Source organism: Lagopus muta, chromosome 1 (assembly GCF_023343835.1).
Source record: "Lagopus muta isolate bLagMut1 chromosome 1, bLagMut1 primary, whole genome shotgun sequence".
NCBI classification, from domain to species: Eukaryota; Metazoa; Chordata; class Aves; order Galliformes; family Phasianidae; genus Lagopus; species Lagopus muta.
Genome location: NC_064433.1, coordinates 21815096 through 21834051, shown reverse-complemented (window position 1 = coordinate 21834051; position 18956 = coordinate 21815096). Strand labels below are relative to the sequence as shown.

The window sequence follows — 18956 nt, the reverse complement described above, 5'->3', positions numbered from 1 at the left end:
AAAACCTGCCTCCCCTGATCTGAATCTGTCCTGTGAGTTCTCCAAATACAGGCTGGGGAGGGAGTGGGGGACCCTACAGACCATTGAGGCCACACTCTTGTTGAGACTGACCCTGAGTCCTCCTGCTGCCCAGCTGCTCTTCACTGTGTGACATGAAGGCCAGCTGTCACCTGGCTGCTGACACAGCAAAGCATCAGAAAGAAATCACAGCTTAATTTTTGCCTGTAATTGCAGTCCTTTAGTCAGTGCTTTATCACCTGGAAAAGTGCCTGAGTTTATAGAAGGACAACAAACTTGAAGAACTCCAAGAGATTCTGTTTCCATGTCTTCTGAAATTTTATGCCCACCTGCTGAAGCTCCTTTTTAAAAATTTTGGATAGTGACCCGTGTTCCTCTGCAGCTGGGGACTCAGTGGGGAGTAGATGTGCTGGTCCAGCAACACACTCTGTTCACCCCCCCGGCCCATGGAGGTTGCTCCTTCCCACTGAGCAGGGCAAGTGGCCAGCAGAGCTCCATCTGGGTGAAGCCAGCTGCATTTCTAGAGCCTGAGTCTGTCCTGCATGCAGAATAGAAGCCAGAGGAGCTTATGTACACAGTTCTAGCAAGATTTTTTGGAAGACGGATGACCTGGGACCGGGAAGGATGCAAGGCAGAGGGGAGCAGGAGGTTATTGCCAAGGACCCTCCCTCACCCTCACGCCAGCCACCTCAGCTTAGAAGAGAAGCTGTGAGTATTCACAGAATCACAGAATCACAGAATTGTAGGGGTTGGAAGGGACCTCCAGAGATCATCGAGTCCAACCCCCCTGCCAAAGCAGGTTCCCTACAGCAGGTAGCACAGGTAGGCATCCAGGCAGGTCTTGAACATCTCCAGAGAAGGAGACTCCACCACCTCCCTGGGCAGCCTGTGCCAGCCTGTTCTGTTCAAAACTTCCACTCTCCAACTCATATGGTTTCCTCAGAAGTTCATCAGATAGATGAAAGTAATGTAGAAAAATGTAAGGTGAATAATGTAGAGCAGCTCCCTAGCCAAAAGAGAAAACTTTTCCATAGGTCAATAAGAGAATGACTCCTGAGTACCTTAAAGTACCTGCAGTTGGTGGATGTAATGGGAGAAGTAGATCCAAGAACTATTCTTGGGTGTAAGCCTAAGTGAAACATCATCTGTGAGAGTGTGTACAATTCTGGTAACTAACAGTCATGACAAATTGTTTTGACTTGGAAGCGAGACAGAAAATGGCTAGGATAATTGGGAAGCTGAAGAAGCTATCCGATGAGAAGAAATGGGAACAGGTGGTGGGATCAGTCTAGCCAAACAAAGGCTCAAAAGGATTTTGGCTTATGTCTATAAATACTGCAAAGGGGAAAGAGCCACAGGACGCTGTTAGCAGTAGAAAAACAATAGATGTCAACTGTGCATGGCTACATTTGTATAAGAAATCGAAAGAAAATTCTTAAAGAACATGAGAGTTGTTAAAAGAGCTTTCTCATTAAAAAAAAAAGAATGGGCAAATTTCATGTTAAAATAATGCAGGAAACTTATAAAAAGAATGATTTGGTGTGGCACTTTCAGTAGCAGAAGCTTGAAGCTGATGACACAGAAGGTTCTGCCATTGTTGTTTTAATGCTATTAAATGTGATAACTCCACAAGATCTGCAAATGGTAATAGTACTGGAAGTTGAAGTTGTAAAAAGCTCCTACAATTTGCAGTAAGGTGTCTTATTTTCAAATCTGTGCAAGTCAGCTGCAGCTTTATAAAAAGATTATGACATGGAAGCCCAAGTCTTTCACTAGATGCTGGCTTTATACCATCTGATCTTGATACCAACAGGAACCAAGTGCAAGAAGGAATAAAATGTAGTTTACATATTGCTAAGTCCAGCTGTTTTTGTCTGATCTCTGTTTTCAAACCTTGCAGTTAAGACAGAATTCATTTTTAGATGCATTCATGTAATGCCACAAGTTGAACTATCAGATTAATGTCTTCATTTTGTATTTTCAGTTCTTGACTAGGATCGTGATTCTGGTGGCTTACTCAGGATCACAGAATCACCAAGGTTGGAAAAGAGCTTCAAGATCACCCAGTCCAACCATCCACCTATCACCAATAGTTCTCACTAAACCATATCCCTCAACACAACGTCCAAATGTTCTATGAACACCTCCATGGTCGGTGACTCCATCACCTCCCTGGGCAGCCCATTCCAGTGCCTGAACACTCTTTCAGAAAAGTAGTATTTCCTGCTCACAAGCAGGAAACCTACAACCAAGAGACCGTGACAGGGAGAATGAAGCCTTGCACTGAAATTTGGAGGTGAAGGAGTGAACTGCAGCTACTGCACAGATAACCCCATAGTTAGAGGTGTTACTTTATTGTGGTGGTGGTGGCAAACACCGCCAAGCAGCTGTGTGTAATTACTCAGTGTGGAAAGAAAAAGGATGGATTGTTCCTAAAGAAAAATGGAAATATTGAAAAATTCTGGCCTTATTGAAACCATGGCAACAGCCTCCTTCTCAGGTGTATTTATTTCTATCTGTAACATTTTACCTTTTCAGTTCAAAATGAATATGAATTTTAATAAGCCTTTTTAATAGCACAAGTGAATCATTTTCTACAGAACTCTGACACATGGAAACTTGCTTATCATTAAAATATTGTCAGAGCAGAAATTATCTGGGATTTCAGTAAAAACTAGAGCATTCATCTCAGAGCCAAGTTTGGGGGCTACGTCCTGGGCTTTGCTTCTACTGTTTATATACTCTTGGGTGAACTGCTTACTTTCTTATGCCTCTACTTCGCCTTGGAGATAGCAGTGTTGATATGCCTCAAAGTCTTGTACAGTTATGACCATACATGTTTCAAACACTGACTCATAGACTGACTCAAATTTGCTCGAAAATCTCCAGATATTGGGATCTATAAGACAGGGCATTTTTTTTAACATTTAGAAACATTTAAAAACATTTAGAAATATTTAAAGCTATGGCTTTATTTTGTAATGAATGTTCTTCAGGCCTGCAAATGAGCTACACGTCCAGCAGCGAATTTCACAGGCACCTGAAGGAAGTGTTTATGTGTACACAAAATGGGATCACTCCTCTTGCTAGGTCTCAGTTTACTTCTCTTTAAATTTGTGATACATGCATATGTTCCTGTGTTTCACAAACAAGTTGAAAGGCAACTGTGCTCATGTTTCAAACACTGCTGAACACTTCCTTCCAGCTTTCCATTTTCACCTTCACTTACCACAGCAGGCTGGTCTTGGTTGCACAGGGCAGGCAGATAGCAGCAAATGCTGCCCATGTTGTAAGCCAGTGGGACAGACAGCAACACTGGTCCAAAAGGTGTGTGACTCCACAGGTAGCACTCAGCCAGCACAAAGTTTTCTGCCTTTCATCCAGGTTTATCACACAGACTTGGGTGCCTGGCTGGACGATGTTACTTGACTTTCAGTCAACTCTCTTTTGTCCCCAGTGGCTCTGTAGGCTGCATCTCATGTAGACTACATCTTATGACAGCCTTAACTTGTATCTATTTATTCATGATCCCAACTTCAGTTTCTTTAAAGTGATCAAAAATAACCTGAGTTCCAGTCGCTGCAAACACCCTGACTGCTGAATTTTAGATGCAACACCAGCACAACCCCAGGAGAATTTTGCAGTTCTGAAATGGCACTGTGGCAGTCCCTGTTGTCCCTTGTTTACCTCCCTGGTTGCAGACTACTGTCTCTCTCTTGCTCCAAACCTGCAACTACTTAGGGGAGCTAAGTACAAAACTAACCTAGAAACAAAAAACAGAGCACTGTTCTGCTGGTTTGGCTCCCTGAACACTCGTTGCAGGTTCTGTGCTGTGCTGCTGGTGCAGGGAGGAGACTCTTTAGCCAAAAACAGGGAGATGATGGTGTCTGGGCAGCATGCATTTAGATTGGCTTAGATTGTTCTGGATCCATACCCTCTGCTCTTTGTGATCCTTGTGACAACAGAACTGTGGATGTTGATAGCCTGGCACAGCTGAGCGGCCTGCATCACCCTGCTGTGCCACTGGCTCCTGGTCTCAGGTTCCCACTGTGATGAACCCCATGGATCACATGGAGAACTGAGCTCACAGCTGGGTGTCAGACAATCCCTGGCTCTAATTCCACTCCACTGGCTTGCTGCTATCAGACACGGTGTGTCTCAAGGGCACTGAGCAAGTCGTGCCAGCTCCCTACTTCTGCAGAACATAGAAGTTATTTCTAGAAAGTGCTTCCAGGGATACCATTGCTCCAAGGCAAGATCAAACATAATTAAATCAGTCATTAAAAATACACTGTAGATGGAGCTCTTAGTCTCCCTCAACAATCATTCATTATATTTATCACTGGAAAGTTTTCTTAGTGCTTAGTCTTCCCGACTGGAACGTTGAGTCCATTACTTTTGGTGTCATCTACCCTAGACCCATACAACCATTTAAAATGAATAATTCTGGTTTGTCAACCTCAAGGAGCAGCCACAAAGAGACCTGGGGTTCTTGTTGTTGGCAAGTTGAACATGAGCCAGCAGTGTGCCCCTGCATCCCAAAGGGTCAATCGTACCCTGGGGTGCACCAAGCCCAGCACTGCCAGCTGGGTGAGAGGAGAGCATGTCCTGCTCTGTTCTGTGCTGTGTGGCCTCACCTCCTGCACTGGGCGCAGTTTGGGGCACCACAATATGAGAAGGATATAAAGATATTAGAGAGTGTCCAAAGGGGTGGGAAGATGGGGAAAGGCCCAGAGGGCAAGGTGTACGAGGAGCAGCTGAGTTCCCTTGGTTTGCTCAGCGCAGAGCAGAGGAGCTGAGGGGAGCCCTGATGGCGGCTGCAGCTCCTCACAGGGAGCGGAGGGCAGCGCTGAGCTCTGCTCTGTGTGACAGCGACCCGGCCCGAGGGAACGGCGTGGAGCTGTGCCAGGGAGGGTCTGGTCTATGGTTCTGTGGCTCTATGGTCTGTGAGTGACTGTACAGTACGTTAATATTACAAAAATGCTGTATCTCATCCTGCCGTTTACATGCAGGGAAGCCAGTGCTAAGGCTACTGGGCCCTTTGATGTTCATCCATTCAAAAATTAATAGGACCATGACTTATTGCACATTAATGAGCTGTGACCTAGGCAAGACCACAGCAACTGAATCACAGCTTAATTCTGAAGCAGACCCCTGCAGTATGCTACTCCTCAGCCCCTCAGCTGTATTTCCAACATACTCAGACAGCAGTGCCAGAGGAGGAGACATGGTAGTGAGTAATTTGGAATGTGGATAATTTCAGTTTGACTGTAACATTATTTCCTTATGTGAATTTTGACATGAATGCATTTCTTGAGCTAATTCAGGCCCTTCCTCTCACTTACTTTTTGACAAAGAATGGAGGGTTCCTTTCTTCCTGAGGAGAGTGGTGAAACTGTTAAGGTCTACAAATAGTCATGGGATGGAAAACCTCTACAGGGTCATTCAGTCCTCTGTCTGGGGCTGGGAGAGCTGCAGTGATCTCCCTGAAAAGAAGAAAGAAGGTGAAAAGTGTGTCCACTCAGTTCTAGCCTTTCTGCTTCAGGAAGAGACACTGAGATCCACCCCACTCTGATGGGTTATGGATGTTTATTGCAGTCTTGTCTTCCCAGCCTGCTGTCCTGAGACCACAGGACCAGGGCCTCAGGGCCACTGCTAGCATTTAGAAGCAAACAATGGACTTGGACATGTCATTTCAGATACATCATTGTACCTTAAAAGCAGTGCAGCTGATTTAGTTGAAACAGGCTGGGAATTACCTGAAAGCAGAACAGGAGTTGCATAATTTATTACAGACAGCTTTTACATGAAAATATGGAGTTGGTCTGGAAACGCTGCTGAGGCTGTAGCTTTACCCTGTCTTCCCAGCTCTTAAAACAGATATTTTGTAATGCTTTAAAATGTGAACACCTGGGCTGACGAGTGGCAGAATTTCCTGCATGATATCAGCACAGACACTTTTGAAAAGGATTCCCACCGCAGCAGGAGAGGACTGCTTCATAACACACATCAGGAACTAAAGATGCTATAGCCTTTATGCTGTTCCTGCAAGCACTTCAGTGTTTTGCATAGACGAAGCTTGCTTTTTCCATGCTTGCCTTGGGATGTTTTTCTGTTTAATAACTCCTCTCAGAGAACGATCAGCATGATCAAAGTATTATCAGCTTGGGCTCAGATTGCTCTCATCAGTGCCAGTCCTTCCCTAACACTTGTTCTGGGATCTGCGTTGTCATGTAAAAAGACACCACGCAATCTTTTCTTTCCCCTTTAATCCTCATCTAGCGTTGCTTAGGTCATGGGAGATGTAAATCCATGAGGTAAAGAAAAGCCAGCACAACACCACCAAGACAGAGCAAATCAAAGCTCCATCAAGCTGCCTTTTCCTCCCTACCAACTCTGAACCAGAACAAAGAATAAAACACCTTTTCATCTTACTTCTCACAACAGATGAAGAAAGCGCTTCCCAGCAGACATCAAACTACAGAAAGGCTTTTAAATCGCTGGGAATGTTTCAGATACAGGTTCTGTTCCAGTGGCTGGAAGTCTGCTAGGCAAAATGGAGAGGCTTCTCTGGCAGATAAAGAAAAATAAAACTGACGCTTCCAGTGAGTCTAAATGAATGTTGTTGTTCAGCACAAATGTCTTCAAAGCAATCTACAAAGCATTTTCATACATATTTGGTGTTTTTCCCTGTTCTAAAGAAAATCTTTTCCATATTTTATTGGAAACCAGATGCCCACAGCTACACAAGCACCTGCATCGCACGTGAAATGTGTATTTACAACTTCGAGGATAAAGTAAGTTTGTTCTAGAGTTAAAAATTCTCTATCTAAGCAATTTAATAAAAGTAATGTGTACAGAATTAGCCTGATTTTTATTGCAAATGACTTCTCTAGACACTACAGGGCCATGGCCTTTCTAGAACTGAAGTTTCTGCTTGCAGGAATTGCCAAAACTGTAATGTGAACTGGTAGCTCTCTTGATATATTCTTGTACATGCAGTTATCTTTCTGTGCAATGGGTCTCCACCTCAGATAGCCTGACAAATCTCTCCTCAACCCTGCGATTCCAGGCTTTGTTTCTGCTCTATGAATTCTGTTAAAAGCTCATGTGCCCTGAGGGTGTTTCAGGGCTTTGATCATAGATGCTGCAAAATTGCTTCAGACGCTCCCATCTCTGGTATAACTGTGTATTTGTACACCAGGTGTGTTCTCCTCTGGATACAGTGAATGTTTAAGAGGAACCAGTGATGAAATGCAGAGAGAACCTCATAGCAGCCTGCTATCTCCATTCCTCACCACACCTGTGGCTGAACCATCACACACCAACTGAACCACAGACTCTGTTGCTGCTAAGTGAGCCATGCACTGTGTTTCCTGCCGCAGCCCCCCATCCTTTCTACTCCCAGAACATGCCAAGAATTAGACTGACTGAGTCCATACCAGGATCTCACTCCAGTTTAATACTTCCACATAAAGCGTGGTTGAAAGGCTTTTGTGATCGGATAAAATACAATGCTTGATATAAGGAGCAAAAGGTGGAGGAAGTACCTCAGCCACAAACTTCTGTGAAAGCTGTGGTGAATCCTCACTTGTAACTTGAGCAGCAATGTTCTATTGTCTGAGCCCTTCACTCAACCTTTTCTAGTCTGATCTGGATAGCGTTAGAAAAGTGCTTGCAGGACCTGAATAAAACACTGCCACTAGTTTAGATATTAGAAAATATCTAAACTGAATGAAAAATCTTTGGAGTTAAGACTACGTCTGAGATTTGTTTAGCAAGCCCTTCAGAAGTTGCCCTGGACGGGAACATCTTGCCAGTTTGGATTAAATGAGCAACATGAAAAACAAAGCTTTTGTTTCCTTTTCCTTCTTTAATACTGCAGAAGTGATGCCACTAAATTAAAGTCCAACTGTTTGCGTAGTAATAAAAACAGGAGGCCAGATTTAAAGAGCTGCATTTGCTCTTGTGTTTTTTGGAAGACCTCTCTGCCTCTAAACTGACAGCGCAGCTGTTCATTCAAAATTATGCAGAAAGATTAAGAAATTCTTCGTTTGGATCCCAAAATATATGGCAAACACAACACTTGGAACAAAGTGTGGAGCGCATCCTTCAGCTGAAAGGGGGAGCTGACACATTGCTACCACATGGCTGCAGTACTTCATTTGTTAAGTACAAACAGTAAAGCTTTAAAAGGGGAAAATTAAGCAATCTGACTTCAACCACAACTAGCAACAGTATCTCTTAACGTGCCACGATGGTCTGCATGGTTGATGATGTAGTGTGACTGTCAACTAGCAGCAAAAATATTATCACACACTTCAAAGCTATTGGCTGCCCTTCCTCAAATTAAGTCAGAGCTTTAATGTGCACCATGATGAAAACAGGATGGCCCATTTCAAACCACAGTGGTAGAGGCAGATGAGACAGTAGGGCAAAACCCACAGAAGCCAGCAAAACACAGAGCCATAAACAGAATGCCTTCTGTGCTTCAAGTCTTCAGAGCTCCTGAGCTTTCTAGAAGCATGGCAATTGCACTGCTGCACCCTTTGGTCTTGCAGATGTGCAGTTCAATGCACTGACCCATTCCTGTGATTATACAACTCACACCTGCAAAATTAGATGCTTCTTACATCTTCGGGAGGAAACGCGTGGCTGCTCACGGCCAACCAGCAGCAAAGCCTGCTGCATTACACAGGCAGAGCTCTGTGGCCACCTGATAGGGGAGAGCTGCTGCAGCTCACACAGGCAGCCCTCCTGGACATGGGGCAGCTCAGCAGCCAGGACTCGATGTTCTGATCTGTTAAGCTCCTGACACTGTCTGTCACAGTGAGGCTCTCCTGACAGGACCTGCTGTGATGGGATGTGCTGCTGAACCTGGGGAGGGCATTTCACTTGTATTCCACAGGATTAGCAGCTGCTCTTTAAGTTCCAAATACTATTCCAACTCACATCTTTCGTATGTAGTTTATTAAAGCTAAATCCATAGAGAACTGCATGCTGCAGCTGGGTTTCCAATGCTGTAATTGCACAGGAGATTATATTCAAAAGCACTGTTTAATGCAACACCAGAGTATGACCCAGCATTTACACCCACAACCAACCAAACTGCTCAGATTAACTCTGGAATATGGCTGTGATTCAGGTGGTGAGGATTTTGCATTTTTTTGAACACTTAAAAATGGTATCCGAAAATCAGGCATTTTTGCTTTGTGAACAGAGAGAATTAAATTTGAACAAGGCATTTAAAATATTTTAAATGTCCCTTTGAACTGCTGCACCTTGTTCTAATGCTGCCTTGCTTGAGCAGAGCACTTGGACCAGATGAACTCTGAAGCCTCTCTCAACCTCAACCACACTGTGATACATGCTACATTACCTTTGATGGGCTGTCACCACCCTTATGCAGAAGTGTCACTGAGGCACAGAGAAGGCTGGGTTGAGATCTGGCTTCAGGTAAGACACCTACAGCTAAGTCAATTATGGATTCCAGCATCCAACAGTAGTGCAAGACCTAGGCAATTCACAGGATCACAGAATGGCCAGGGTTGGAAGGGACCTCAAGGATCATGAAGCTCCAACCCCCTGCCACAGGCAGGGCCATCAACCTCCACATTTAATACCAGATCAGGCTGCCCAGGGCCCCATCCAAGCTGGCCTTGAACACCTCCAGGGACGGGGCATCCACAACCTCTCTGGGCAGCCTGTTCCAGCACCTCACCACTCTCATAGTAAAGAACTTCTCCCTGACATCCAACCTAAATCTTCCCTCCCCAACTTAAAACCATTTCCCCTTGTCCTGCTGTTATCTACCGTTTCAAAGAGTTGATTCCCCTCCTGTTTGTGATCTTATATTGCATCTCTTTTGTTCTCCTCAACTTCAGGTCTAATGGAAAGGCTGTTCTGATAGTGAAAATACAAAGAACATGAAAAGCAACTTCAACAACCACAGCATTTGGTTACATAAGATACCTTATGCTTACAGGTAACAGCACAACGAGGCTAGTCTTTGGATGCTGGCAGAATACAGCTCTCACTAAATTTTGTGCTGTGGTGTAGCTGAATTTGCCCCATTAACCAGGGTCTGTGGTAATGAGGAACAAGGAATGCTGCTCTAAGTCAACTTCAGATCCAGATACCACCTCTAGACTGGACAGGTGGCTTGACTGAGGCAGATTCCCCAGTAGAACAGTGACAATGACCGTCACTGCCCGACGTCCATGTGAGAGGATCCTGTGCTCCAAAGCCTAGAGTCAGCACATGATGAGGCAGGCAATGTGCCTAGGAAAGAAAGGTCCTAGTATATGCTCTTCACTTATTTTCTGTGGCAGCAGAGATCCTTTTCACATTGACTCCTTGAAAAATACACCTCAGACTAAAGCTATCCTCTTACCAGCCAGCAATCTCTCATGTTTCTCACCAACACAGTGCTTTCTCTACTGGTCATTAAATACCTCTTCAGATTATGTAGATAAAACCATTTTTCCTTCAATAGGAATCCACACCAAGATGACTTCTGTTTGCTTTGAAAGAGCTCACGTATTGCAGTAGCTGCACGTGTCCTACTTTGAGATGAGGTTAGGAAACATGTCCTATAAGGAATAACACATTCGTAGTGAAGACCACAATGACTGAGAGCAGTAAGAGCTGAGACATGACAGGGTATCTGCAAGAAAAAATAACTGAATTATCTGGGCAGGAGACACCAGCTCAGCGGGAGACACAAGAGCATCCTGGATCCTGCAAGGTCAGCACAGAAAACGTTGTACCACAAAAAGAATCATTTTTAAAAACTACAGACTGGTTTTATACAACATTTGTCTTGCTCTGCTGGACTCTATTGCTCTTTCTGCAGACTTGTAGTCATTTTTAACTATTTTTTTCAGATCTCTGAACACTATGTATAGTGAATATATTTAGTTCAGTTTTAATCACTAAAACACAGTAGGGTTGTGCGTGCTTCCCAGGCATCTTCCTGAGGACTTAATTTTTTTGTCAACTTCCCTTTATTCCTAGCCTGATAAGAATTCTGCTTTATCCCATAGTTTGTATTAAAATCGAAGTAATTCATGAAGAACTAAGTTAATATATTCATTATAAACTATTACGAATTCTCTCCACCATAAGCAGTAACCCACATGTGACAGATCATCATCTGGCCAAGGAACACATCACCAGCATAACGTGCTATGTTCAAATACTTTTCTAAGAACAGAGAGCATGCATGGAGACCTTCTGCCAAGAAAATCATTAGTTCCCTCCCCTCTCTAAACCACAGTATGCCTTTCAGATATGGATGCCAGTTTTTGAAAGGTCATCTGGAAATATCTAAAGATGTGTTCTTTGTTTAAGGCCTGGTGACCATATACTATACTCGTCATCCAAGAATTATATTGATTCACACGTGAATGGAGCAATACGTTACATAACAGGACTGGGATGTGATGCTGAGCACTAATCAATATTATCTTCATTTCAAAAGCACACTGAACATCAGAATACGTGGTCGTATTTTCTCTTTCATGTGATCTTGGCACCAATTTTGGTGGTTCACTGAAAGTAATGCCTCCTCTTCATTTCTATGGAAAGTACAACAGAGGCAAAGAGCACAGTAACACTATTTGAGTGCTATATTGAGAGCAAATTCTCAGCTACAAAACACTCTTTTTCAATGCAGTCATCACCATTAGCCAATTCTCGTGGATGAGCTGATTGAGGTGCTCTTCGTACATGGCCGTCCAGAAGGTGGCTTGTCTTTCACATCACTGTTACAACTGCTGAAACGCACCACCCACTGCCTCCCTGTGCTCTCTTCTACAGTCTGGTCACCACATTCAGTGTCCATGAGTGTCAGTGGGTGCCATTTTTTCCACATGGAGGAATTCAACAACACCTTCTTGCTTCATATGCACTTCCACCACATCAGACACCATTCTGTCAGACTGCCCCTCTGCTGCCATCTGTCACATGGCAACAAAACGTCACACAATACTGGTGGAAAGGTTCAACCTCTACTGCTGTACCAACAGTATCATCCTCTGACGTTGTGGGCCAACACAATAAAACAGGAAGCACTACTTTTGGAGCAGCCCTCACATTTGTTTTCATATCAGATACTCCACTATTGACATGGTTTAAAATGCCAAATTCAGGCACAACCAGTGTTTGATGTAATTGATATCAGAGTAGCTCAGTTGGTCTCCAGAAGTACCCTTAAACATCTTGGGGACAGTAACTAAGTTTCAGTAATGCCTACTGCAAGGACTGGGGTTTTCCAGCAGCTGCAGGTAAAAACTTAAGTCTTGATGCACTCCTTGAAAGAGAACGTATATAGCCAGCATATTTTCTGCTTTGGGCACAACGCCTTTTGTCCTAACACAAACAAGAGGATCACCAAGCTTGGAAAAGACCTCCAAGATCATCCAAGTCCAATTGTCCACCTATCACCACCAATATTCCCCACTAACCCACGTTCCTTGGTACCACATCTAAATGCTTCTTGAATGCCTCCAGTGTCAGTGACTCCACCTCCCATGGCAGCCCATTACAGTGCCTGACCATTCTTCTGGAGAAGAAATTTTTCCAACCTGAATCTCCTGAAATCATCCTCCAGAGACTAAAAACAAAAAAAGCATTCCGTGCTTAATGTCAACTGGGTCTAAACCGCTTTTTCCATTTCATTTTGAATACAAAAAGACATTCTCTGCTGACAATTCAACAGGCATAACCCTGACAAAGGACTACACATGCCAAGGGTATTTCTTGCCTTGATCCAACAGGCACTGTTTTCATTCAAAGGGCCATTCTTACCAGAAAATCACACAGCTTTCATTATCCAGTGAAACGGGGGTGAGGAGTTAAGGAAAAGACACAAGCATTCGAGCAGTCTGTGTACCTGGTACCCTGACCATCCAGGAAAGGGCCAATTCTCAACAGAGGGCTTCAAATCAGCTCAGCTGTTCCAGTAGTTGCCTGGTTTTTAGCATCAACATTCAGAAGAGCCAACTGCTGACTCTGAGTGCCTGCCAACTGCATTTAAGCAAACGCTTCATGTCTGATATGCGATACAAGCATTGTATTTCCTATGGTCAAGCTTTAAACTTAGGTACTATTGTGTCCCTCAGCCTGCACATATAAAAACATAAAAACCTTCCCCATTTAATCTTCAAGTAACAAGTTTAAACACGTACTGCTTGAATAACAAACTCAGAAGAAACAATGTTCATGGATGGAAAAACAACAAAATAACAGCTTAGGAGTTACACTCAAAGATACTGAAAACTCAGAGCATCAGCAAAACAGTCCTTAAGCATGCATGTTTGCCAGCACTAATAAAGATGACAAAATAAATGCAAAATATCAAGCTTCTCCATTGAGAGTAAGTATAAAGCTGTTCAGAATTACCTGTCCTGCAAATATTAGCCAAAACTACATCAGAGTATGAACCTGAATACTGGATAAATCACTGCTCTCATAAATCACTCTACATTTTGCTTTGCAAATACTGTGAAATTCAGCACAAAACAAAATTTGTCAAAAACTGGTTTTAATACTGACACACTGACGCTATTTTAACATTCTCTCAGTGTGTTCACACTTCCAAATCTGTGAGTTCCAACTAACAATTTTTTCGAGCAAAAACTAGATGTGTTGTAACAGTTTGTTGATACAAAGCCTCCTCTCTAACTGTAGACATTTTCACACTTTCAAACAGTAGAGAAAGGTTCACATTGCTCTGCCCTTCTTGCTCACAAGAAAACCTTAGGCAATAGATAAAGCACAGAGCAAGAGGCGTTTCCACCGCAGTGTGAGAGGACAGCACTGGTCCTTTGCAGAGAGGTTTGATATCATCTAAGTTCCCTACCCCATTTACACTTTTCTATAAATAAAGCTGCTTATCGCTGTACTTGAGCTTCGGGAGCTTTAATTAGACCAGGAATTCCTCTAACGATTAGATAGAGGCAGTTGCAAAGGATCAGTAACAGCTTTAAAAACGAAAGAGCATCTCCTTTTTCCTCTTCACCTACGTCTCACTTAGGAAAGTAAACCACAGTCAAATAAGATCATTAAAAAAAATAACAGCCTCTTTTCAAAAGCATTTTTAAAGTTTGTTTACCGAGAGAAGAGAAAATCAGAAAGTGTTGAATTAATATAGAAGTAACAGTTTCAAATTGCTCTCCGCTTACAGGCTGAACATCAGAGCAGCAATAAGCTTCAGAATACAGCACACACCAGACAAAAAACGTGAAATGCCAGGTGCCCATCAGGTGCTTTAGAAGAGGAAGCAGGCTGAAGCACCCTGAGCCCAAGCACTGCAGCATACTAGACCAGGATTTACATCTGTAAAAACCTTGTAAGTCACAGTCACAACACTGAGAAGAGTTAACCAGTTAGTACTCATGCTGGATTAACAAAGCCAAGTTTGTTTGACCTTGAAATGTCGCTGTATTATTGCACTCCCCCAGCAGTAGCTGCTTCCAGAGGAGCTGTGAGCAGCTGTGAGATCTGCCAGGAGCAGAGGGTGTCACATTCTTGTTCATTGTGTTTACTCACTAGCACAATCCAACTTTCCAGACGCCAAAACTACCGCAATTTGACAGTCAGTGTTCACTGCTTTGTGAACATGATGAGGCAACCCGAGCCACCTGTGAAGCGTATGAGCAAGATGCACATCTATTTTAAAAGCTGTGCCACTATTAGCACTTACAAACCACACAGTTTTACACTAGTTGGGTCAAATTAATTTTATTATGCTCCATGATGAATTGCCACCAGTGCAACATCCTATTCACTGTACATTTCAAAAATTCACATACTAAAAATTTCAGTTTGATAAATGGAGAACTGAATGATTGAGAAGTTCTTACGGATTCCATACATACAAGTGCTAGCTGAAATTGTCTATGCACATAGAGTGTTGAAATACAAAGCCTCATGCTAGTTTGTTAATTGCTAAGGCTATCTGGACAGTCATTTAATTGGAATATATATAAGAGAGGCCTTCATTACAATGTTTAGCAACAATGCACCAGCATCGTGAAATGTTATCTTCTGCTCACAGTGCGAGTAGCAGAGTGCTGAAGCATGCAGTTATGACTAACTTAACTGCAACTGCAGTGTTTATGCCTGAAATTTTCATGTACATACACTATTTTAAAGTAAATATTAACCTGGACACCACAGAATGTGAGTGTATTTTCGCATGAAGAAAAGGAAATGAAAAACCAGAAGCTTTCTTTGGCCAGTATCTACAAATTAAAGTTTTACTCAGTAACGTAACTTCAGAGCTCCCAAAACCTGGAAGAGAAAATTGATCAATGAACTGTGACGCTTAATTACCAACTATATTACATAAATTCCAGCTCTGGGAACATAACAGCTAAACATGTCTAGTAAGTAGCATGTTAGGAAATCCTCCAGGCCTCATCCGCTTAATTTAAAATGCCCTATATGCAGTTAGAACAATGAAGGAGCAGTGCCAGAAGTTATATAAAAGCCATACAAGTACTTTCCTCCTACACAGGTTCTTAACTCCACTGCCATTAGCTACCTGTGGCTGCGCTTGCACCTGATCCAACACCCAAGCCACTAGAGCAGCAAAGCTAGTAGAAAGTGTTTCCAGCAGCAGAGGGCAATGAGAAAGCTACTGCAAGAAAATCAGACCACTTGGAATTTTTTTTCCTCATGTTATGTGCTTAAATTACTCTCAGAAGGAAGTTAGCATCCTCTGAATAATTTAACTACAACCTTACTTCTCCCACTACTTTTAAGCAACTTTCCTTTCTTCTCATATGACTAAATTAATTCACTAGAGACTAGGCTATCACTGGGTTAGAAATCCAAGCCATATCATGCAGGTCCAGCCCGCCAACATCAGGTCGTCACTGGGTTTCAGTCAATACAATTCTGATAACTTAAATCGAGTCTGATACCTTGACTACAGTCAAGGACCCAAGACACTATGCATTAACTATGTTCCAAATATGACTGACTTAACTAAACATTCTGTGTCAGATGTATATTTAAAAAAAAAAAATCTACCTGAAAATTACAGTAGGTACAGTAATTAATGCTGCAAATATTAAATACCCACTTAGCAAAGATTAGTATTTTATAATAGGCAGATATGCTGATATTTACTGCACTACAAAGTACAACGTATAAATGTTCAAGCTGTGAAGTAAGAATCCCATTTTTGTCCACTTATTCAAATACAACTCATGTGAGTAGGGGTCTTGACTTTCACCACAACCCTTGGTCTTAAAGCCATCGTATGAAAACAGAATACTGCCATGAAGTTCCAGTATGCCGTCAAACCATATGCTGTGAGTTAATGGCTTTCCAACTTTTTGCATGTAGGACTGGTGTTTCAGTATTTGCCATGTACCATAACACAAAGACCGCAAAGTAATCCCGCTTATGTTTACTTTATTAGTACACCAATGCCCTACAAATTTTTAAAAGTAATTAAACATTATTGAAGCAAGCATTAAACGCAGCCCTTCAGCTTGAAAACCACATAAAAATGATTTTAAAAATAAATCAAACTGTAGCAATTGCGAGCCTTCAGTACAGCCCCCAGTAATCTGCATTTCTTCATTCTGAAAAGTCAAGAACTAGGAAAAAAAAGGACTGAACCGGTCTGCATCCAAGATGCCTGTATCACAACATAAAGCCATCCTGTTTAATTCCGATGGAGAGTTCCCTAATTAAAGCTTTCAACTACTCCTGCTATTCAACAGCAGTCAGTATTGCTACAGTTATGGCAAGGCAATCTTCACAACTAGCTGTGCACTGTGGTGATTCTGTTTTACGAAAAGTATACTGCTAAGATTTGAACTGCAACGTTGTGATGTATCTGAAACCATGCAATAGTATTAAAACAGCCTCAACATTCAAGTAGCATTGCATTTGAAATGAAGGGGCTAAATAAACTAAGAGCTGCATCACTTAAAGAACATAGTGCTATACTAGGTTTTAATAAGAAAATTTAGATACAGAAAAAGTAGGGTATGAAAATAGTGTTTTCCTTCTTGCATTATAACTAAATTACATTAAGGTTTTTGTCAGTCTCACATGTTACATTTAAACTCCCTTACTGATGGAATGGAAAGTATTCACATGTACATGATCATTCAGGTGTAAACTTGCACACATTAACAGGGAGTAGCTTTGTAGAGGATTATGACAAACCTTTACAGATTAAATGAGGTATTGCACAGATTAATAAAAAAGCAAAAGGCAACAAAAATATACAGCAAATTGGTAGAACATTTACATAATAATTTTACAGAATCCATAGACAGAAAGTAGTGTTTAGTATATCATTCACCTTAAAAAAAATATATATAATATATGATCAATCATCCCATTCATCATCATCTTCAAAGTCTTCTTCATCATCTTCATCCTCGTCTTCATCTAAAAAACAGGAAAAACAAGATGCTTGCATGCATCAAATTCTCATTACGAAAGTGCTATTGACTGTTCCCAGAGCCTTCTGACAAAAGAACAAGCAGTTTGAGGAGGTCAAGACATTTGCTAATATAATATTTCAAGGTTGCTAGATGTGGCATTCAGTTTAGACTGATAATGGATGAAAGTTAAACGTTTATCCTTTCTGTAGGAAAAAAATATTGTTTTGGGATGTAAGAGGAAATAGTCAAATTCTCACTGCACACTCTATTACTCCTTTTCAGAGAACGCAAGAGCCAGCCAGCTTGTTCCAGACTGAATTTTAAACTTAAGACAGATTAATTTCTAGAAGCTAAGAACCGCTATCTCAGGGTTCTTCTGTAACAGGATATCATCTGTCTACTGTACAAGCAGATAAAAATATTTCTGTGAGCTTAGGACTGTTGTGGTGACTGGAATATTCTAAATTGCGTAATGCACAACTTCAACATCAGATTTGTTACCTTTATCCAGCCTTCCATTCATAGTTTTTGCATGCTGCAAATTTTTAATGATATAAACAAGTGATTTGTTTGGCAAGAGCATTTTCCCTTCCAGGAAATGGTGTATGTAGCACCTTTCCAGGATTTAATTAGCGTGAAGAACCCACGCAGATTACAACACTGGGCACCAAACCACTAAACTACATTTAATGGTCAAATGGTACACAGACTGCAAGGGTAGATCTGGTACTAACGCCACCTCTGAAGAAAAACATGTAGCAAAGTTCAAAGGGAAGAGATGCCCCTCAATGGCTGCACCGCAGCTACTGAACTGCATTTACTACAAACTGGTATTACAAGAAGTGCAAATCATCTTCCAGCCTTATGTTTTCCAAGCACTAAAGATTGAAAAAGTGATTCAGTACTAGAATGGGACTGACTGGTCAAGTGACATGAGTTATCTGCTTGTTACCCAGCAGGTGGCATCCGAAGCACACAGCAAGCCACAGTTTTAAGTGTAACTTTCTTAAACAGCCCTGGCTTCTACAAACACATCGTGAGAAACCTTTTCAAAACATTTTGGGAAAGTATTTCAGGTAACTCCAAAAGAACCTCAGCTGTAAGAATTATTTTTTTTTATATAGGACCCTAACTTTGATTAGTAATTTTAAAGTCAATGTAAGTGAAGGCTACTAGACACCAGTAACTGAAAGTAGCACAAAGCACTCAAACCATCAGCAGTGGTCTGCCTAGAGCATCCTGTAATTAACTGCATGCTGGAAACCCATACCTTTTCCCCAAATTTGGTCTTCAGTAGAGATGTTAACACTTGAAAACCTGATGCCCAGAAGTGAGAAGAATTCCATCAGGCTTACCTGAAGAATGAATGGCTTTGCTCCTTTTCTGCATAACTTCCATTAATGCACCCACAATTCCTGAGGTGGGTGCAGGTGTAGGTGGTGCACTCTCTTGGCCATCAGATACCTTGGAAGAAGAGACTCGTTAGATTGATACTATTAGCAAAACAGAATCTGTGTGCTT

The 18956-nt window shown here is 42.1% G+C and overlaps 1 protein-coding gene across 2 annotated transcripts in view; it reads right to left on the bottom strand.

The window, feature by feature from the left end:
- Window positions 1–16042: 16042 nt before the first annotated feature.
- WASL (WASP like actin nucleation promoting factor) overlaps window positions 16043–18956 on the bottom strand; it is a 48429-nt gene continuing 45515 nt past the window's right edge. For both annotated transcript variants that reach the window (XM_048939915.1, XM_048939996.1), the window contains 2 exons: window positions 18791–18899; window positions 16043–17439 (listed from right to left, as the gene is read on the bottom strand). In XM_048939915.1, the coding sequence (XP_048795872.1) occupies window positions 17378–17439; window positions 18791–18899 (171 nt within the window). In that variant the 3' untranslated portion in view covers window positions 16043–17377. The remainder of the gene's footprint in view (window positions 17440–18790; window positions 18900–18956) is intronic.